This window comes from Vanessa tameamea, chromosome 9, assembly GCF_037043105.1.
Source record: "Vanessa tameamea isolate UH-Manoa-2023 chromosome 9, ilVanTame1 primary haplotype, whole genome shotgun sequence".
NCBI classification, from domain to species: domain Eukaryota; kingdom Metazoa; phylum Arthropoda; class Insecta; order Lepidoptera; family Nymphalidae; genus Vanessa; species Vanessa tameamea.
In genome coordinates, this window is record NC_087317.1 from 3,160,764 (window position 1) to 3,185,376 (window position 24,613).

At 32.9% G+C, this 24,613-nt stretch overlaps 1 protein-coding gene and 1 non-coding gene across 2 annotated transcripts in view; both read left to right on the forward strand.

Moving 5' to 3' along the window:
• The first annotated feature begins 2,486 nt into the window (after nt 1-2,486).
• Trnak-uuu (transfer RNA lysine (anticodon UUU)) lies at nt 2,487-2,559 on the forward strand. The gene has a single exon. It is a non-coding gene; the product is annotated as a tRNA-Lys (tRNA).
• Nucleotides 2,560-2,825: 266 nt separating this feature from the next.
• LOC113394871 (sodium-independent sulfate anion transporter-like) overlaps nt 2,826-24,613 on the forward strand; it is a 31,613-nt gene continuing 9,825 nt past the window's right edge. Inside the window, exons 1-2 of the mRNA XM_026632322.2 lie at nt 2,826-3,465; nt 22,001-22,177. Of these exons, the coding sequence (XP_026488107.2) occupies nt 3,024-3,465; nt 22,001-22,177 (619 nt within the window). The 5' untranslated portion in view covers nt 2,826-3,023. The remainder of the gene's footprint in view (nt 3,466-22,000; nt 22,178-24,613) is intronic.

Genomic DNA, 24,613 nt, shown 5'->3' on the forward strand with positions numbered 1-24,613 from the left:
CTGCCCTCCGAATTCTGGGGGGGGGGGGCAATTTTGCGCTCGCCACTGTTCGGGGCAAGCGGAGCAGGCATCATAAGGCAACCGCTACCACCCACACTGTACACTTCTGCAACATAAGGGGACTCAACTCCAACTTCAACACCGTTCACTTTCACCTTGAGACGGCGAAGCCGGCCTTGCTCTTTCTTACCGAGACCCAGATATCCGCTCCTGCCGATACGACTTTTCTTTCTTACCCCGGGTACAGATTGGAACATTCCTTTGTACCACGAGCTGGGGTGTGCGTTTACGTCAGAGATGATATCTGCTCTCGACGCCTCGGCAGCCTTGAAGGGCAGGACCTATCGATTATCTGGCTGCGTGTAGACTGCGACGACCATCCACGAATCTACGCGTGCCTTTATAGGTCCCATAGCGGTAATGCCGAAACCGACCGACTGGTTGAGCACGTCCAAATGGCTACAGATTCCGTGCTGCAGGAGATCCCATCCGCAGAGATAATAACCCGCAGAGATAATTTTTGGCGATTTTAATGCCCAACATGCCGAATGGCTTGGATTACGCACTACCGATCATGCCGGTAGTTCTCGATTTCGCTTTAACATATGATTTGACACAACTGGTCACCTCGCCAACGCGAATACTGGACGTGGAGGATCATATACCTTCCCTGTTGGACCTTCTGCTGACTTCCCATCCGGATGGCTACCAGGTTATCGTCGATCCTCCTCTGGGCTCGTCGGACCACTATCTCGTCCGGAGTACAGTGCCGGTTGCGCGGTACTCACCACCTCGTTTCGTGGGCTGCCGCCGAGTGTGGCACTACAAGTCAGCAGACTGGGATGGGATGCGGTCCTTCTTTGCATCCTACTTAATAAATGTTAGAACTTGTAGTGCAATGAGTTTTCTGGATAATTTTCATAGATTTTTTTTACTATGCTTTAAGTTGAAAACACTTGTCCAAACAATTCGAAAAACAAAAAGTGAATTATGCACTTTTAACAGTTGCCTTAGAAAGCAACTGTTGTGGGTTGCGTAAGTCAACTTTAAAATGTGTGATTAAACATGTAAACTGCCTGATCTTAGTAATTATGAATTGTCTTATTTTTTAATTCTTACGAACGTTTTATAACCGTTTCGTTTTTTTTAAACACGTTAATTGTTACGCGTCACAACTATATTTATATTCTGTGGCACTTAGTGACGTGTTCGAATATTTTCGCTGAAAATTAATTAATCAAAAATAATACTCGTTCTATACAAAGGTGAATCAAACGCAAATATTTATAAAATACGTAAAGTAGCCAGTCCTAAATATATTTTAAAAGAAGAACTGATTGTTTTAAATTGTGGGTTTTATGTACCGAAAATTTAACTACATAATAAATATTTACAATAGTAGTATTATTAATTTAATTAAAAATATTTTAGTAAAATAAACTTAATTGATTATTTTTAGTCTTCCAAAATATTATATACTATATAATACTGATATGACAAACAAGTTGATAATAAATTTTACGATATTATTTGCCATAAAAACTGCAAGTTAAATTTAAAGTTAACTAGAGCTATTTTTTAAAATTTAATAATAATAAATAGCATATATCGATACTACATACCAATAATCGAATCGATAATCAACATATTACGTTGCCGCAATCACTAGTTGCAACTGTCAAAAAGTGAATAAGTGCTTGGACTGCGTAGGTATATTGAAAATTTCTAAATTCAAATACTTATCAGGTAGCCACTTTATACCTTTGGAAAGTATTACGAAATAATTAATCTATGATTTTTATAAACCGTCATGCTCTATATTTAAAAAGTATCAAAAAGGTTCCTTACCTAGAATACTAGGCCCTTCTTATAAAGTTGTAATTAGAACTGAAGTTTCTTTTTTTGTTTTGTAAACAGATAATCTTAACATAGCACATTATACGGTTAAAATCTTTCAGTAATAATAACGTACTTAAATATCTAGGTTTACTTCCCCTGTAATTCTGTATAAGTGTTACGTTAGAATTTGAATGCGTATTTAGGCGAATAACATATCTTTTATGTATGTGATGTTTAAAAAAATATTATAAATTGAAATTATAATTACAAAATGATTTGCTTATAAAGTAATTTTAATTAACAAAGTATTAAATCGCTTACTAAGTAAAAATCCTGTTTGTTCTATCTAAATATTTATAAGTATTAAATGAAAGTCGTTATTGCGTAAGTTAAAACATTCCAAGGAGAGTTTAAATGAATTCTAAATACCTAATGTATGTTTTTTTTTATGCAAAGGCAACTTTTACTATGAATAACATCACCGAAAATTACAGTTCAAATTTACGATTTCACGTTAAGGGATAAATATCTTTATTTCGATCAAATAAGATACAATATCGATAACTTGATAATATTATAGTGTTAACTAAAATAGAACAAATGTCGTTCATAAGAACTATACCATTTTTTCGCTTCCTCACATACTAGCCCGGATAGCTCAGTCGGTAGAGCATTGGACTTTTAATCCAAGGGTCCAGGGTTCAAGTCCCTGTTCGGGCGGCCATATAATTTTTGATTATATTTTTTATATTTATATATATGATACAAAGAAATAAATAAATATATTTTTTCTTAAATTTTAAATTATTTTTAAAAAACAAAATTATTCATCATGTAGAAAAATACAAGAAAATTCTCGTTATACAAAGTAAATATACAAATTGATAAATTCAGAGTAAAGTAACAATCCTTTTTCAAATAATAATACCGTATTATTTCACACCATTTCCCGTAACAGCCTGCCTTCTGCTACATTACAACTACACTCGCTCCACAACTCGACTCATTCGATCGCGACCACCCGCTGAAGCTACACAGCGAGCGCGACCGCGCTGACATTCTCCGTCTGTGATAGTAAAATGCCCACCAAACAATAAAAATTAAAACACAAACAGTGCCGTGTCTCTTTAAAATCGTTTACGTAAAATGTCTCGCGCGTCCGTATTCAAAACATACTTCTAAACATGACCAAATATAAGCTGAACAACACGGGCCGGTCCTCTTCGGAAGTCACTCTCACGTCCTACATGGGTAGCACGGACAGCGAGAGGAAGGACGACAGATATTACCAGATGCAGCTGGATTCCAATGAGAACGATAATATATCAGAAACGAATCGTAATATAGACGGGAAGTGCCATGACTGTCCCGATTCGTGCGAATTTCTCCAAGAACCGGGCAAGATAGCTGCGTCGTTGGAGAAACGGTACGATAAGTACAGTTTGAACGAGTTAAAAGTTGAGAACCTGGGTAGGGATGCGTGTCTATGCGAGAAGTACAATGGGGGTTGTAAACTGTGCCCTCGTCCTAGTCTCGCTCCAACGCTGACGCTCAGCTTGGACGGCAACCATGGAAAAGATTCCTGTCTCGCATGCCAAGGAGCATCTTGCGGATCTCCCAATCCTAGTGAGTATTCTAATCTACAATATTATTGCGATTAGTTTAAATGCTGATAGATCTGTCACCATTTACTCACACACTCACTCAAATAAATAATCAAAGGCATTTATAGCATACAACAAACGTATTAAATAATCAATTCGAAGTCTACTAAATTATGATTAATAGCTTCATTTAATGTTAACTGATTTATAAATGCTTTGAGAAAAAAAAATGAGGCATTTTATAAATACATAATATTTATGATAATGTTTTAAAAAAAAATACAATAACAATACGGAGCTAACTCGACTGTGTCTAATTAGTCATTTTGCACGTATGGCGATCATCAATTTAAAAACATCGCGTTCATTTATATACAATAAGTGAATTCCGATCTCGTCGAAATGTTATTATTGAAATATTTTTATAGACAAAAGTTAATCAATCGTATATTTCTTTTGATCTGATTGTAGCTTGCTAATCGTATATTAATCAAAAGAACAATGTCCGTTTAATATTGCAAAGATACTTCTAACTAGGTTTATTTATATAATTATTAATTTAATTTTGCTTTAGTATATGTATTAGTACCTAATATTAAAACCATTTTTTAAGCCTTTTATGTTAATTTAAAAATTTAAGTAAAATAGTTTTGAAGGAACCATTCTCAAATCAACATCAACATGTTATATTAATTTGTTTTTGTTAAATATATGTTAATGTTATGTTGTTTTAAAAATATTATTAATTTAACTTTGGTAATTGAAATTAACGTATCAATTTAATAATTTATTTATTCTTTTCACTTTTACGGAATTAAAAATTAATAACATTATTTTAATATGAGATACATATTAAATATTATTGTAAAATTTCATATAATGTTACTTCTTTCCGAATGAAATTAGATTGTTGATAATATGAACATTTTACACTTAAATACTGAATTTCAATACAATTAATTCAATCATTGTTCCCAGGTTTTTTGGTATTTTAATGACAGTTCCTGTGTTAAGAAACCGATACTATCAGAATCTTCTTTACCTTTTGGTACATTTATTAACTTCCTCTTGCAATGAATTGCGAACCGAAAAACTAAAATTACAATGCGTTTTTTGTAAGACCATTTGTCTAACATCTAAAATTATAATGGGCACAGAACAATACACTCACCAAGGATTTTGTTAGTTTTCGTTATCTATTATTTTTTAAAAATTTTACAACATCGGTCGTCGTAAAATGGAATTGTGATAAAATTTCGTTTCGTTTATTTTCTCAATCATTATTCGTATTTATAAATTGACTGGATGCAGTGGCGTAGCTATCGTAGGGCCAGGTGGTGCAGTGCACCCGGGCCCCGGAGCTCATGGGGCCCTCTAACCTAACCTAAACCTTTGAATAGAGATAATGTATGGATTTAGCCTACTAATGATAAGTTCAACTCGCTGTATCCTATTCTTATTCCTAGTTATAATTTTCAAGGGCAATATAAAGTTAAAGAGGGAGTGGAAAGGGGGGGTGAGGGTTATCACTTTTTTTTTAACTGGAAACGGAAGTAATAATATGGAAATTATAATAAAAGTAATGTCTGTGTGTATAGACGTCATTGTGTTATTAGGCTTTGATAGTATATCTTATGATGTCCTCCAATCCAATTGCGATGGCCAGGGTGACAGTTCCCAACGAAGACTAGCGAACTGTACTGCACTGTATATGCTCTGTCTAATCTTATTCACTTTCTTAATCCGATGGGCCACTAGACCGGCGGAGTACTTTGATGTCTATATAACTCTAACTAGTTGCCGCCCGCGGCTTCACTTGCGTTTTAGGGATTGGTCGTCAGGTGTTATGCATAAAAACATAGCCTATGGTCCTTTCTTAGAGTTCTAACTTCATAACAATTCTTCATTCTTCAGTTCAGTGGTTTGGCCGTGGGAGAGCAACAGACAGACATACAGAGTATTGGTATAGATAATCTAATGTTTGAAGAGAATGTAATATTTATCAATCTACGATCTTTCAATTTTATTTTTCATTCATCTAAGATAGTCATTTTTTTAATTTATATTTTCCATATCTTAAATAATGGTAGATAAATATACACTTAATATATTCGTAAGTTTATTTTTTATTTTTATTAAAATTTAAATAAAGTAAGTTTCTAATATTCTTAACCTTTAATTATGCAATTATTTTCAAACAAATTCAGATTCGGCCTCGCTGAGCTTCCGTGATGACAACTTGCCTTAGTATACAGTCATTCTACAATTACGTTTTATAATCAGTACTCAACCGTATATGAATAATAATTTAGACAAACGTCAAAAAGCTTAAAAAGTGGATTGTTGTGAAATTCTATAAAATGTACCCTATCTTTTATATAATTTCATATGACATTCAGAAAATCAAAAATGGATAAAGTATCGCATTCAAAGTCAAAGCCTATAAACTATAGTCAAGCAAAGTTGGTTTGGAAAGCGAACGTTTGTGTAAATGTGGTTTGGAACGCGTTATATATCTTTTCGTAGTAAACATATAACTATCTCTAATGTATATATTAATTTGTCCTATAATAAAAAAAAAAAAAAACTAACGAATTATGAAAAATCTACATCGATCGACTTTTTTTACGTGTACCCAAAGAAAACATAACAAAGAATAAAAAATAAATTTTTATAAAATTAGTAAAAATCTTATACCTGCTAAATATTTTCATCGAGTTACTTGAAAAGGTTGAGATAAGGCTTCAACTTAAATTATTTATATATCTATAGAGTGTCGCACTACAAAAGAATTAAAACAAACGAATCAACTTTGATATCTTGGTGTGCGTGACAGCTACGCTTGACACTCACACCAAACGTCATAATACTGTACTAGTGTGCGTGTACTATATTTTACGACGCGTATTCAGCTCTAAGAACAAGACATACAAATAAACAATCAGATATAAAGCTTGGTGATTATTGATTATATTATTGAAAAGACAATATGAAATAATTGTAATTTGTAAACAATATTGCACGAACAAATTTAAAATAAACATTGGTAAGTACGCTTAAAGAATAAATAATAGCCTCTTAAATTTCGTTAGTTTAAATTGACATTCAAATTTAAGCACCAATACAAATCCATTAACGTCGTGAAAAAATAAATAAAAGGTTAACTAGTATGATACGACAGTCTATCTATAGATCTAATCGAAGCCGAAGGTTGAGAACAAACTTCACAACAGGTAGTTTTTAAGTAGGTAATCGATGTCAAAGGTCAACAGTTACGTTCAGTCAGATAGTAATTATCATTAACATCCTAATTCATGGTCGCACTGAACCTGAAAATCCCAGTTTGTTCAAGAAAAACACAGAGCTGATTGTTTACATGTGCCTCGAAACAGTTGGGCAGGATTTCATAAAAGTATATCAATGAAGTTTAGTAACCCCTTCCTACGTGTTGTCCTTGTAAATGAAAATTTATAGAAAAATAAATAAATTATTTGTATTTAATAAATATATTTATAATTAATAATAGCGTGATTATAAAGTCTTGGTCATTGTATGTATTATATTGTATATTAAATAAAAGTTAAAACTCGTTATTAAAAAGAGATACCTACATAATTCGATAAAATTATAAATACTTTATTGATATTCCCTTGCCTTTATTTTGTTTTGTATTGATTCATTTCGGTATTCGAGTACTTGAATCGGCGATTTTTATTACCTACTGCCTGCCCAACCATCCTCGAAAATATTTTGTCGGGGTTGGTTAAAAGGGTTGTTCTATTTTAATGGAAAAAAATCAAACATTTTACGTAATCATTGTCTTAAAGGCTCAATAAATTAGATCTTGAATTGCTAGTCACCCCATACAAGCACTTTTTTTCGCAATACAACAATATTAAGACTCCGCTTGTGTTATTTTAGGTGGTACTTAGAATATAATTGCTAATAAAAGAAAAGTGCCTGACACGGAATGACGAAGATATGAAACATCTAAAATGTTTACAAATAAATTCACAATTAAATAAATGCCCATGGAACAACATAAATTAAAACAAAAAGATATATATTTTGTTATTATTATTATTATATAAAGCAACGAAGTGAAACGTGTCACAGATACACAAAGAAGTATGCTTTGGAGAAGAGCAAAGAGATGCCGGTATAAAAGACTGTCATTCCGTATGCAGTCACGGCATACTACGGTCTTACCGAGAATTGCGCGTCAATAAAGTTTCACTTTAAAACATAAAAAAAAAACGCAAAGCATGATTACTATAAACAAGACATTAACTTATAAATGTACAATGTACATGTATGTATGTAAAAATATACAGTTCAGACAAAGGTAGTAAATATCAGATTAATTCGCGGATAAAAAAGGGTATTGGTTTCAAGTTCATTAAAACTTGACAAGTACCTTCATAAAAATGTCGAAATATTTCGATTTAGATAACAAAACATTAAACAATTTTTATAATATTGTGACTATCTATCTACTATTTAGCTATCTATATTAGATATCTGGCAACTTCATATCACACGTAGGATTGAGATGCTTCAACGTTGGCAACGATACCTCATGTTAAAATCAATAGACACGTTTCAAAACGCAGGAACAAGCCGTATCAAAGTAAATGAAGTTTCGGATATGACAATTAATCTTAAAGACTTTTATTGTGCAGATCCTGGAGGATCCCGTTTGAGTGGAATTATCAAAAATTATATTCCTTTAAATTGGTAATATTGTTGTGTTGTAAATTGATATACTGTGCAAGTGTGTGCATAAGTTACACTTCTTTATCTTAACACTCTCATAGCCCAATCTACACACCAACTCGATCGTATTGGTGGATCAGGATCAATCCTTAAGTGCTTCGTAGCATGACAGGTTACATTACCAACTTCTTAACCAAAGTCATAAACAATTTAAGAAAATCTTTTGTATTCTCTTCCCGAGACTCGAAATTTTCAGCGTTATAAACTAGCTATAGACTAACGTGGGACTCTAAATGTTATAACATATAATATAACTACTAAGAGCATTATTGTAAATAAGCTCGACTTAACATAAGTAAACAAATTTTTTAATACATAGGACAATATAAGAAAACACATTTTAAATGTATGTAATGTAAACAAATTTCACATTAGCAGCCTGTAAATTTCCCACTGCTGGGCTAAGGCCTCCTCTCCCTTTGAGGAGAAGGTTTGGAGCATATTCCACCACGTTGCTCCAAAGCGGCTTGGTGGAACACACGTGGTAGAATTTCGTTGAAATAAGACACATGATTTCCTTACGATTTTCCTCACGATGTTTTCCTTCACCGTCGAGCACGAGATGAATTATAAACACAAGTTAAGCACATGAAAATTCAGTGGTGCCTGCCTGGGTTTGAACCCGAAATGATCGGTTAAAATGCACGCATTCTAACCACTGGGTCATCTCGGCTCTCTTAACAAATTTCACATACTCGTACATACATTGTCTCGTTGGTCTAGTGGATAGGCTTACAAGGTCGCAGATCTCATTCTCCTATGGTGAAGCCACAAAAAACCAATGGTTTTACATTTAGAAGTTGAAGCTAGTCTTGACATTGGTACTACATGTGCCTCGGAAAGTATCTAAGCGAGATAATCGCTTAAACACTAGTGTCGTGATGGACTTCTATCTCATCAAATGATAAGAATGAAGAAATAAGGAACTCACATGTGTTTACGCACACACTTCATCTATAAAACATGCCTATACGGTCGACTCTCCTTTAAGAAATCGCCAGAGTGGCCGAAATCGCTTAGAGGAACATCACAGTCAATTTATTGGACTTAAGTCTTTTCAATAGCAGGAAGCCTTTGGTCTATTCCAACCACAAGAAAAATAAAGAAAAATGTGCAACTTTAATATCGAATTGACGTGATATCACTGGTCGTGATCGAGAATTATCTATGATATTAATTACTGATTCGCGAAAAAAACGCGTTTTAAATTTCGTCGAAGATTTAATTTAATTTTAAATATACTTTAAGGTCATAATGACTTGAACGTTTCGCGAATAGGAAGTACATGTAGTTTATGGATAAAAGTCATTTCGTTCAATAATACGAAATTTATTTAAACGGAAATATTATTTTATATTCGTCACGTTTCACGCGCTTAACTTATATTTTGAGTTACATTAAAAAGTGCAGGTGATAGTTGTTCTATCTCTGTCTCTCTCTGATCTATGAATAACATTATGAGTTGCTATGTCGCCTTGGCGTTAGATATGGCGATTGATTATTTTATACCGGTAAAAATATTCTCCGGGATACAAAACCTATATGTCTAACCAAGGCTAAGGATATCCTTGTACCGAGTGTCAATTAAGCCTATCTAATGCTTTCTGATGTATGCACAGACGTCATTTCTAGCGAGGATCTCTGTACGTTTGGATCTTTTAAACTACACAACGGATTTTAATGCGGTTTTCGTCAATATACAGAGTGATTCGAGCGGAAGTGCATGCGTTTAATACATGTGTATTGTAGTAGAGAAAATCCGAGGAATTCAACTTTCTTGGCTGCAAAAAATAACATTTTTTTGTAGTGTTTATCCTTCAGTCTAAAAGTTGTATAGACCCCTTATAACTCTTATTGTACCCGTGTTAAGACGGATAGGTAGTAAGATAAATAAGTAAATGAAATCTTAATTTTAGTTTTTTTTCCTCACAAAATATTTATTCATATTAAATACTCAAATAAGTTTATATAAGTAAAAGTAAAAAAATATATCGGCAGTATAAACCATGACCGTGTGGAACGGAGGCTAGGTTAGCAACATTTCCCTGTTGCATCACAATTCCAATTCTCCGGGTGAAAAATGTACCTCCTGTCACCAGCGTAGACAATTAGAGTTAGGTTGTATGTTTTATAAAAGTTTTTGCACATTAATCCGAGAGATAATCTCTAATAAACAGTGTTGCAACTGTAAGCAGTATAAATATACAATTTAAACTTAATAATAGTAAATTGTTAAGTCATTCTTGAAATGTCAAAAAATGATATTTGACATTGACTGCGATAATATTAAAAATAATCTTTTATAAATACGCATACATACAAACACGATACTTATCCAATCGTTGAAACAGGTTAATTGTTAAGTTGCAACATATTACCAACACAAAGTAACAGATGTTATTAAATAAATAAAAATGAAATAGCCCGATACGAGGAGTAATTTAACGATATACGGGCAATTGCATTCGATTGTGTGAAGTGACTTTATCGTCCTTCAGTCTGAACCTTTCATCACGTCACAAATAAAATACCCAAGTACTTTCTATTCCAACCACAAGAGGACAAATGCCAAATAAACGACATTCGACATCGAATCGATTGATCTGTGATATTATCGATTTACGAAAAAATGGCGTTTTGCACGTCGACGAAACTGGAAATTTGGATGTAAACTTATAAATAGTTAACATAATGTAGCTGAGCTATTTGCAAATGAAATAAGTAAATCTCAGGTTTGTCGGAACGAAGTTCTTTTTCGCGGCTTACAGTGGAGTGAACTGGCAGAAATTGTCGCGTGAGGAAAAAGGCATGTACCCCCCCAGGCGACCTTTCCCACTCTTTCACTCTCCTTCTATTGTTGTAATTATTATTATCTAAATGTATATTTTGTTATTGCTTTAATTCACACGGAATTTTTAAAAATACTTTTATTTCTTGTCATTGAATTATTCTAATTTATTAAATTGTAAGATCCGAGATGCCACAGTGGTTAGAACGCGTGCATCTTAACCGGTGATTTCGGGTTCACACCCAGGCAGGCACCTTCATGTGTAATTTGTGTTTATAATTCATCTTGGTCTCGACTGTGAAGGAAAACATCGCGAAGAATCCTGCATGTCTCAATTTCAACGAAATTCTGCCACATGTGTATTCCACCAACCCGCATTGGAGCAGTGTGGTGGAATATGCTCCTAAGCTTATCCTTAGAGGAAGAGGAGCCCTTAGCCCAGCAGTGGGAACTTTACAGGCTGCTTATGATTATATATATTAAGTTGTATCAATCAATTAATACATACCTAATACCTAGCGAAAGCAGCTTTGTTTCTCTTCCTGGGTCTTTATTCCTTTTTTGATTGGAATAGGCTATAGTATAGCAAGAAGTATTCGTTAGGTCTTGATCAAAGATCAGGTAGAAAGGTAAAAGAAATTGCTTCGACTTAAATCACTAGTTTACGTTTGCCGACGAGCATCGTCTGTCAACTTTGTTGTGTAAGATAGTTTTGCTGAATTATATTTAATACAAACCGTTTATCTAAATAATTAAATAACGAAAATCGTAGAAATTAAGAAATGTTTTATCAAAAACCTACATACACAAAATTGAAACGGAAATTTTATCGTTTGTATGCTTCACTTACTTATGCGACCAATTTAATTTAAGCAATAAAAATGGATTTTAATTACGTAATATTATGGAAAACGTAATATATTTGGTATTGGTATTGTTCTTACCCACTAATACCACTGCGTGCACCCAATCTTCTGACGAGGCGGCAAACTTCGTATCTTAGTGCAGAAATATAAGTAATCTAACTTAATAACTGCTCCAAGATTCGGCTATTAGTATAAGATCCAGCTGTTATTAGTATAAATATAGTTAAATTAAAAACAGTCCAGTGGTACTCCGAGAATGCAAAAACGCAACGTATTTGTTCATGTCTTATCTCTCTAATTCAAGGAATGCTCGCAAGTATTCGAAATCTGTAAAATTATTCAACCACCAAGCGGACAGTGTTATAATAATAAAAATGTTATTTAATAATCATTATATATTAACATTTCTCTTAAAGAATAATATAAATCTCATAGGACTTGTTTTTGCGACGCTCAATTTCCTGAGCCTGATTAGAGAGGCTAATTAAGTTTTTACGAGCTAATTGCGACTTCAAGGCAGTCGTTCGAGTGAACCTTCCTTTTACACTTAAGACTTTTTTTATTTCTTATATTTATTATTTTATTTAATTCATTGAAAATTTAACAATAAAGTAATGTGTGTATTCATTTTTAATTAATGTTCGCGTTACGTTAAGTAGTAAATTAATAATCTTATTTTTTTTATTAATGACGTATAAAAAGTATTGTTTACAATAAAATCGAACCAAGAGATTTATCTACTTATAGTCACGTCTTTTTTAATTCAAATATCTAGTAATGTCTCTAAAACTACAGCACTACATACCAGGTCTTTATTGCAAAGCATAAACCGCATTTTTTTATAGCAAGTATTTATCCCGCTGGTGACGCTGTACAGGCCACTATAGTCAACAGCAACTGTCCATTCGAAAAAAAAAAAAAAGTATTTTTTTGCAGATAGCATTAAAATTTAATAATGATAAGTACTATGAGAGAAATAATTTTACCTAAGCGTTTCGTTTTTTTTTTGTTCCATATTTGAAATATAAAAATATTGTGACTTATCTTTTACAGATAAGTTACAGTAACTATTATGAGGCTCGTTAACTGCCATGGTTTTTGTAAACATGTTGAATATCTATACAACCAAATAAGGATTCGTGTTATAGTTTTTTTTTTATTATCATATTATGGTATTTTCTTATGATTAAAGTCTAACAACAATATTTTACCCGTTTACATAACGTGCTGTTATACAATCATCATCATTTATCACTTGGTGGTAGGGCTTTGTGCAAGCCCGTCTGGGTAGGTACCACCCACTCATCAGATATTCTACCGCCAAATAACAGTACTCTGTATTGTTGTGTTCCGGTTAGAAGGGTGAGTGAGCCAGTGTAATCACAGGCACAAGGGACATAACATCTTAGTTCCCATGGTTGGTTGCGAATAGGTGATGTAAGTAATGGTTAATATTTCTTATAACGCCTTTGTCTATAGGCGGTGTTGACCACTTACCATCGGGTGGCCCATACGCTCGTCCGCCAACCCATGACATAAAAAAAAATCTCCAAAAATAGTAACTGATATACAAATCCCGAAAAGCCTTTTCCATCCTTAATATAAGGTATCATTATAAAAAAAATCCATATTAATCGAATTAGAAAGTATTGCGTGACTTCGGATGAAAACAAACATACATAGTATACTCAATACTCACTGAACTTATTGTAATGTATTTTAATATAATTGCAAAAGTTATTTTTTACATAATCTGCCGTAATTCAGTGTCGTCCTCGTAGGACAGAGAAACGGTAAAATTTTAAACATAATTAAAAGGAAATGTTACTTACAACCTACATTTAATTTTAATTAAAAAAAATATATACATATTTATCGTTTTTTTTTTTAAACAATGACATTGAAAGCGTCTTTAAAAAAAATGGACTTTATATTGCTTTTTTTTATCTGTTAGTTATATCGAGTAACATGACTAGTACCCGTAGTGTATAGCTAGAGTGATTTCTATCAGTTAAAACCGGTAGCGCTCAGCTCCTATCAACGTCCCCTTAATCGCGTGTCGTGTTCTGACGAATACAAAGTGCGGTCAAAAGGAAGTCGTTAGTCTTAGAAGAATCACATTCTATTTTTGAAAAATAATATATATTAAGGATAACGTTTTCCTGTTAAAATAAAATGATATAAATACTTTTTGGAATGAACTTCTTTTACGCAGCTTACAGTAGAGTTAACTGGCGAACATCCTCATGAAAGGAAAAAGCGTTATCCAGGCGACTTTTGCCTCTCTTTCCTTCCTTTCTGTCCCTTTCTATTTTGTACCATCTTATAAAATATTATTTAAATTTAATTTTCGTTATTGTTTTAATTCACAGTTTTAGTTTAGTGAGTTTTAAATAAAAAAATAGTCATTGTCATTTATTATTGTCAGACGTTGTTAATTTATTTTATTGCGTATGTTATTTAATATATAATATTATATATAGCGAAAGGAACTGGGTGTCCCACGACTGCTCTTGATTATTTTTTTGTTAATGTACCTAATTTTAAAACCAGTCTTAATATTATGTATAGTTTTGAAATTTTTTTCTTTAAATATTTTTTTAATAAAAATATAAAATATTTAAATTTAAGATAAACCAAAATAATTTGATTAAATAGTACACTCGAGCGCCCTCAGAGCAAGAGTAAGTGGTATTCATTATAAATATTTTAAAGTGAGGTAAACTCAAATGTTACGAACGCGATCACAAACGTGATTACGCGAAGCGTTACGTTCCGGTCGACTGACGTCGTGTCATCACGGAGTATTGTACTTTTATGGTTGCTATTTGAGTATTGAGGATTTAAAATTTTGGTAACTAAAAACATAATATCTCAATATAATATAATATGCAAAATAGCGTAAGGAACAACATATTAAGTTGCATAGAGGTAAAAAATATATATTAATAAAAGTGTCAATTACTACTAAGACAGGTATTTATAGGTTTATTGGAGTCGCTTCTTAAATTAGCCCAGCGGGAGCCAACTTGTCTGGAAATAAAGGAAAATTAATATAAATGATCCCTTCAAAGCGATATTCTTTATCAACTGCTTTTCTATATACTGATATCATAAATGCAGTATCAATTACGCTTAGCGAATTCTAATATAATTAAAAAAAATAATTCGATAGGTTTCAAAATGTTATATAATAAAAATACTTTACTCTGCAGCCGTATAATATAATAGGTACTATTGTTCGCCTAGTGGTTACAATTCAATCATAATAATTAATTATTTATGAAATCATATATGAATTTCATTAGACCAAATTTTTTTTAGACTAATTATATCGCCAATATTGTCTCTTATTAGTAAAATTGCGCGACAAATAACCAAACATTTTTCTGTTTGCCTTTTTTTATATAGATAATAAGCGCAATCAATTGAATCCTCAAGGCCCAAGTGTTATATAAAATAAAAACTTACCACATTCGTCGGTATGACTACTAGTAAAAGCGGTCACGTACAGTGAGTCATGATCATACGACGCTTTATATAGAATTTCTTTATTTGTATAACAAACAACCCTCGACTTCTAAGCAAATGGTATAATTATACGGTGAGGTATACCGTTACTTCACCTGAGTGGCAATTTAGAACAGGTGTCAAATTCGTAAATTGTTTAATTTATAAACGCGTCTGTTTCGAAAATTTAACAATAAATGTATTATATTTGAATCGAAATAGCATTGAATGATTCATCACAAGATGTCCGAAATATAGGTAGGTCCGATCGACATATAGAAGAAATTGGGATGGAAATTGTACCCGTTCTATGTCGGACGGGCAGTTAATATAGACAATTAATATATTGCAAATTAATAAGATACCTAAAAAAAAATGTTATTTTGTAATTTTTTTATTTAATAATTATTCCACAAAACAAAACGGCGTGATAGTGCTTTGTTATTGTTATAAACGGTATTTATTAATTGTATGGTGTGTTTGTGTGTGTGGGGTCACATATGTATATGCCTATTAGGTGTCTCCCCATTGCAATGTTAGCCTTTTGACTTAACAAATTACGTACTTTCATTCAAATTTTTCTTCCCAATCACTACTTACTTATTCTTGTATGATGAATTTTCAAAAGTGCCGTAATACATATCTATCTATTACTCAATTTTGGTGACCTTATAGATATATACATAGCGATCTCTTCCAGGGTGGTGCTGTAATAATGAAATAACATGAATCTATTGTTACTAGCTTAACTGGCTTAACTATGTATTATGAATAGAATTAGTATGTTTTTCCGCATACACTTCTCAGAATTCGATTGCAACACACTTATTAATATGAAATATATATATTATCTTATTAAAATAAATGCGATCTACAAATATTTCCAATGCAATGTCAGATATATCCCTTATGGCGTAGGAACTATTTTTTAAATGTATTTGATGACTTGATACAGGTTGCATATTTCTAAACGAAATGGTATTTTTTTTAACATTGGGTTCACAAAAGAAATTAGCTGAAAACTTATTTTGACAGCATAATATCTTTTTCTCGGCCGTAAATCCACCAGCGAACTAAATCAAATATTATTATTGTTTGAATCGCAGAATTATGCAATTGGTATGGTTGGTATTGGTAAATATATATTAATTGTTTTATATATAATTATATTGACCAGCCTTAAAATTTATTACATGATAATATGTGATATTTGATCAAGTAAGTTATTTTTGCCATTTACCAAAAGCAGCTCGATTTGCTTTGAAAAATAAATTTTGGAGGTGACCAAAACCGCTTAAATTAGCTGACCGTTTAACACCATTAGCTGACCAATAACAGCCTTTCTAAATTATTAGCTTCCGTGCGCGAAATACAGGTCTTCTCACAACATTTTCTTTTACCGTCGATGACATTATCATTAACGGAAATAAGCTCAGATAAAGCAATTCAAAACTCAGTGTAACTTTTCTGGTTTTGAACCAGAAACTGCGTCACTACAAATATTATTTGTGTAATGGGGTTTTCTTTTATACAAAGTATTAGAATTAAAATAAAAACTATTTGTGATTTATTCAGACAGACAAATGAACTTGAATTCTTGAAAGGCAATATTCTACCGTCTACTACTCTGACATATTTACTGTAACTCGATACCGAGTCTTGCATTGATTTCAAGCCACGATTTTCTAGATTTAGCATGTTAATGAAAAGGCTAGTCTGACGAGACAAGTATGTCTGACGTAACATAGTTGGTATGTGGCTTTCACCGGATGACATGAAAACCTATCTCCTTATTCTTTACTAGAACACGCACTCGATTTTGTTCACGTTTCTCTGACGCAAATACATGTACTGTAATAATATATTTTTAAGGCAAATAATTATTGCGTTTTGGAGGGATTTTTTTGACATTTAACAGATTAAATATGCAACGCTAGCCCAAGAAAAAAACTTCGTTCAGGTTTAGTTAAATAATAATAATATTGTCCGGTTGCCGCGTTGCTTTTACGGTTGTTATGGCTGTTCATCCTCAGATCCCGAGTTCGAAAAGTTGCGAATAATCTTACCTTTATAGCCTGTCTTTTGTTTGAACACGAATCAACAATTCTTCTCATTGAAAAAAGTCCAAGAAACTAGTAATTATATCATTAAATTATTATAATTTTTATTTACAATTGTTTTCTAATGGCGTGCACAAAAAGTAAGTTAATTGGTTATTTATTTACAAAGCACAAAAACCAACGGACTTTGCTTTGAAGGCTTTATACAGTACTAGTTTGCACCTGCGGATTTTCTCGCATTTTAGGAGATAGTCCTCTGATATTAGATATAATATGAAAGTACCTTATGACCTTTCTTGGAATTCAAGCTTACTTCGTAACAAATTTCATCAAATTCGGATCAGTGTTTTGGCCGTGATAGAGCGACAAACAGACAAAGTTACATTACATATATATATATACAAAAAAATATATATTACGTATGTTTCTTGGGTCCGTAATTTATGAGTTCAATTTGAATATTTATATTGTAAATTATAAATAACTAGCTGAACCTGCGGCTTTACCCGCGCTAGCACACCAATCGTCAAATCACATTTTACCTCTCGGGGTAAACTAAAAAAGTAGTCTATATTATTTGGTTCAACGGCCTAGGCGTGACAAAATAACAGCAGAGTTACTATCGCATTCATAATATTGGGATAGATTTAGTACCTATACTAAACTTTAATAATGCAAGTTATATAATTACGCTTGTTAAAAATATGCACGTGATCTACATTACGGAGTACCTATTATATTTTCTTAATAGCTGTGCCCGCGACTTCGTGCGCGTTTGAATTGAACAAAAAAGTTATTGTTGTAGCCTTAGTTACTCCTTATTACATCAGCTATCTGTCAGTGGAAGTCCCATCAAAATCGGCCCAGCCGTTCCAGTGATTAGCCGGAACAAACAGACAGACAGACAAACAAAAATTGAAAAAAAATATATATTTATTTTAAATTACATTATAGATAATAAATTTGAATTAATAAATCATTTAAATCCATAAATTTATATCATACGAGACTCAATCTTTAACTTTTTTATGACAAAATACGCGACACATTGATTGGACGTTGATGTTATTGTGGTAGAAACCTTCACGCATATGGCCACAACAACTATACAATGTTTAACCTCAATCATTTAATTCCTCTACACAAATACATAGAATACTAACAATAAAACTTTACGCCAACTAATATATTATTTTATTATATCTATCTCAAAAAACTTTCCAAAACTGTTTATACACTAACATTTCGAACATAAGAAGTGAATTATTATTCCTTATTTTTTTGACATATTTTAAGTAATTCAAACAAAATAACCCAAATTAATCCAAAAATATTAATGAGCAATGAAAAATATAAACATTTATGTGGTCCTCACTAACACCCGAAGTCCGAATCTCTAATAAACCATCGAGACCTTCTCTGTCACTGGGGGAATCACGGGATGCAAATGCTACCATACTGATAGCCCCACAAATCGTACCTACTCGTTCCTTAACTTTTTTTATTTTTACTGGGCATATGACTCCACTCACCTGATGGTAAGTGGTAGTGGAGTCCAAAGCGAAGACGGCTAGTAGTCAGGGAGAATGAACTGCACTAGTCGCCCTCGCCATGCCGGTTATAAGAGGAGGGGAACACGTGTGCTGGTAGAGAATTCTATTTTTAACGGTGCGACAAAGAAGTCTTGCCAGATTTCTTAACTTAACTTGCGGCACCCAAAAAACTAGCGACAAAAATTAACCAAGTACAGTTAAACAATCATCCATAATTAATCTATAAAATATTAATAAATTTGTATAGAATTTAATCAATAACGAGAAGCCGTGGTGTAATATTTGCGTATTAAATCATTACAAAGACCAGTCCTTCGACTGAAGTATCGTGTCTCACGTCACTTAGACACGAAAACGTTATTTTAGAGTGAGGCTTTTATATTTTTGACATCGCTCGCATTTTAGGGATTGTTCGTCAGGTGTTAAGTATGAAAAAAATTGGCTTATGGTCCTTCCACTAGGTCATTAAGACCCTGACCCACTGGGTCAAAATTCACTGGTAACTATTGCTGCCGTTGAGGACAAGCCAAGGAGGAATTCCTCGAGGCCCGTACAAGACTTGACCTAGGCCAAGCAGGAGGAACCCACACTCTCCTAGGCTTCAAGCTTGCTTTAATGCCACATTCGGTTCAATTGTTTAGACTTGAAAGCGCAGCAGCTCAAATCTTTTTATCTACAATTATTAACAGCTTGCTGTTCTTAAAAAAATCTAAACCGAAAAACCTTTAATGTCTTGATCCGAGATTCAAACTCAGGGTCTCACGAACTGCACCCGACCAAGTTAACTACTAGACTATCGAAGTTATTAACAACATAAATAATAATTAAGCCGACCCTAAAATTTACTGTTTATAATATATTATTTGCTTTTTACTGAAGGTTAACAATATACACGTTAAATACACAACTCGTATACACAGGCACCTATATCGTATACACAGACACACACACACATATGCATACACATACACACTTATATACACACTTCAACTAACCGTGAACAATTGACAAGTTGGCTTAATAATTACATGTAATCATGACTCGAGTAATGATAGATTGATACAATCTAATAAAGATTTTTTTAACACTTTACAGTCTAACGCATTTCGTATTCCTACTAATCACATGCCTCGTTGGCTTAGCTAGCGTCTGGCTTATTTATACGGCTACATATTGCACAGGCATCAGGTTCGAAACGGTCAAGACAATTTAAATAATTTATAATTATATCCCGGTGCTATTTTCGTTAACCTAATTATTTTCAAAATAATATAAGCCCTTTTATTCAGTCTGATAACTTGAATAACTTATTGCAGAACAATTTTTTTTCTTATAATAAAATTAACTATGTTAAAGTTGTTCATTCATCAATATTGTGAGTTCTTTTTAATTATCAAACTCCATAGTCATCACATTATCTCTTAGACTAGGTTATAGCCCCGGATGAACTCGCCCCAGATCACTACGTATCGGATAAGGAGCACTGGCAATATAGCTATTGAACTGTATAGAATATTGCACGTAATAAAGTTTTATTTGGTTTTAACGCCCCACGCGTTACTTTACTTGGTGGTAAAACTTTGTGCAAGCCCGTCTGGGTAGGTACCACCCACTCATCAGATATTCTACCGCCAAACAACAGTACTCAGTATAGTTCCGGTTTGAAGGGTGAATGAGCCAATGTAACTACAGGCACAAGGAACATAACATCTTGGTTCCCAAGGTTCGTGGCGCATTGGCGATGAATGGTTAATATTTCTTAGAGTGCCATTGCCTATGAGCGGTGGTGACCACTTACCATCAGATGGCCTATATGCGCATTGTGCCAGCTTGTCTGAGTAGGTACCACCCACCCATCAAATATTGTACCGACAAGCAGCAATATCTAGTATTCTTATATTCCTGTTTGAAAAGTGAGTGAGCCAATGTAACTTCAGGCAAAAGGGATATAATCAACTTAGTTCCCAAGGTTGGTGGCGCATGGGAGATGTAAGGCATCATTAAAAATTCTTATGACGCCATTGTATATGGGTAGTGAACACATACCACCAGGTGATCCATTTGCCCGTCGAGCTACCTACTTCATAAAAATAAAAAATAAAACGTAAAGTTCATAAATAACACAATTATAAATAAATAGTCTCGTTTTGTCAAACTTCCTTCAAAGGTTTATGAATTATTAAAACAGTATGCCAAGTTTAGACTCTAGGTAAAATAGTTTTGTGCTTACGTAGGTTTCAAGTAATGTGGCCTACATATGTACGTTTACGGATGTAGTGCTCGCCGGCGCATGCGCAGGTTTCAGGTTATTCTAGCCAGCTGGTTCACGGGGTTCAAGGGCACGCGACAAGTTACACTCATACCATAGCTGCGATGTCGGACCTTGACTTTACTTTGACCTACATCTGGAATTCATATAATACGTATCACTAGGTTGTTTACTTACAAGTGTAGATTCAATTTTTAATTTTTTTCATTATTATAACTAGGTACTCGTGTATACATTCTTAGTTTTTTTATATACAATAAATAATAACCGGTAAAACTGTAATTAATATATAAATATCATTTCTGCTTTTATTATTTTGCAAAAATATTACAATTATTAACGGTAATTATTCAACAGAACCGATTAATTTCGCAGCTGTTTCGTTTGACGTCAAATATTGTCACATATTCGTTAGTTTGATAATGTTTGAACTGGGAAAACTTATTCAGGAAACAAGGCCTTTGTTAATACAACTGTCAAATAATTTAAGAGAGTTCAATAACAAAGACCATTATCGTCACCCTAATGAGTTCACTCACTCTACTTCATCTTATCTCGTATCGTTTAGAATACACATATATAATGTACGTGTATATATAATTAATAACATATCCTTTGGAATTGTATTATTATTAAGTATCTAAATTCCATATATCCCTATCCTTGTCCTGAAAATAAAATGTGATTCATGGTCACCGTTTAACTGTAAGCATTACAAAAGTATCTTATTTACAGTTGGAAATGGACCGTATCAACATTATTCACCCACACCGAAGAAGAGCACGTGGAAAAGCGATGCTGTCCGGCGCCTCCGAGCCTGTTGTTCCAAGAAAACTCTTCTTCGCAGGATACCCATTCTTGCCTGGTTACCACACTATTCCTTCAGAAGTGGTTTAGCGGATATTATTGCAGGTATGTCTCATAAGTAAGTTTATACATGTTGTATCTTCAAGTAACCAGTAGAGGAGTCCCGTTTTATCTCCCGCTGGAAAAATAATTTAGGGGCATGTGGGATAAAGCGGGGCCGATTGCACCGGAACTTTTTTTATTACTTTATTTGAGCAATACGACAAATTTGACATGAAATAAATTATATTTTACCTTTTCGGTATATATGTTTTGTTCGTAGTGTCTTTATGACCCAACAACGGTTTAAAATAAATACAATTCAGTACTTTCGATAAGGAAACACGTAACAAATTTCCGGTTTATGATTTGTCTGAAATATTTAAGTCGATAAAACCAGAAGCCGCTGCCTTTTTCTGGAGGACAGATGGGCGAGCGCATGCGCGACACGCTCCGGCGCACGCCTTTATCTGTTCACTCCGATCGGTTTCACTAAAGATTTGACATAGTTAAAATTTTATGTGTTTTTGCTGTAGATTGCTATATTTAAACTAACGTCATACGTGAAACTGATTTAATATCTATTTTTTAAATAATGTTTGTATTGTAATAATTATATTCCATTATATTTTTCGTATGTACGTATTTAATTATGAAAGAAGTGGGTTTTAATAAATATATTAAATACGATTATATGGTTTATTAAATTTTAATTCGTTTACTTTATCTAGGGCAACGGATTTTAAGGAAAAGATTTTCAGTCCAATCCGAATCTGTACTTCTGTACTTCCGTATCCGTATTCTTATACTCTAAATATATCTACAGTTTTTTCATTATTGCATTAATTTATTTAAATCGCATATCAAAATAGAAATAAAAAACATTGTCGTAGGCGGTAGACTAATTTCCGACGCAAATTGACAATTAACAGCATTGCAATGAATAAATTGAATGACTGCTCAAACATACATTGGTAAAAATGCTTCTAAATTGTGTTGAATTGAGGTTGAGCTAGCGATAAGGTTCGAATCCCGGGACGTCCCGTGATGTTTCCACATTGATAACGACGAAATTACGAAATCAATGAATATGATGCCGAAAAAAACAAAAGTGACTTATTTACAAAAAAAAACAAAATACTTTTTTACAGTGTATACGAGTAAAACATTTCTTAGCGGACTCTTACAAGTCTAACTTCATATAAAATTATATAGATTATGATGATATAAAATTATAATTATAATGAAAAAATATGAGTGATTAATTAATTTATTAATTAATTTTAATGTTTTAAAAGTTAAGATTTAATTGTTTAATAAATGTCGGTTGAAGGCTTTATTAAAATGATTATTTGTAAATTATTTGTAATTATTTAGAAAAGGATTTAAGAGACGTCCTGGGAGTTTGCCTCTAGGTTGTCTTGGGTCCTGAGATTTGATAATGAGAGAGAGGCTCTGCAAACTCTAGACGGTAGCGACCACCAGTCGAACATAATTATCCCATTTGTGAATTCGAACAATTTAACTTCAACAGGTCACCCGTTCAAATTTACCTCTGGGCACTTAACACAGAATTTTCATTTTCTTAATTTTTGTTTTTAACAATACAACTCGCACTCAGCGATAAAGGAAAACATACTGAGGAAATCTGTATGAATCGCGTGAAAATCTGTCATTTACCGACTGGCATTAAAGAATAGGAATGACAACGAAGCCTTAGCCTAGGTTTACGATTTTTTCAGACTTTTTTTCGTAAACGACCGTTGAAATTTTAGTTACTACTCCACACGTACGTGACCCGTGGAGCAACAACTAAAATATTTAATTAAGTACTATAAAGTATTTATATAGACTCTATGTAATTGTTAGAGCATTATATTTTATACCTAACGTCTGAGTTAGTGAAGCGTTAAATTAGTGAGATTTCTTGTGTGAATGGAGGCATTGTGGTGTTATTTTGCAAGCTTCGGCCTAGATCTAGGTTCAAGATTTCACTAGTAAAATTATTTTTAAGTCTGAATATAATAAATTTTGTAATGTATTTCTATTATGCTAATAATTTAATTATTTTATCAGTAATTAAATTTGAAAGGTATCAAAATTTTATATTAAGCTATTGCTTTTTAAATGTTAATATACCTAAAATTATATAGTTACGTATAGGTATTGAGTTAAGTCCTCTAAGGCCTGGAAGGTGTATTTCAACAACACCTTCTAGGCATTTAATTTAACATGTGATAAAATGAGAGTTATTATAGGGGGATATGTCAATATTATTTTATTAAAAAAGTAACTGATGTTTACAATGTCCCGGTGACAAAAAAAATACAAACTTCACAAGAATAGCTTTAAAAAACCGTTAATATTTAATCTAACCTAACTCATTGTTTTGTGACATAAAATCGATACGGGGCTCATTTATATTAGTCAGTTGGCTTTTCTTAAGTAAATAACAACGTTGTAGTGAGCCCCCTCTTGAATAAAGTATTTAAATAAAATCAA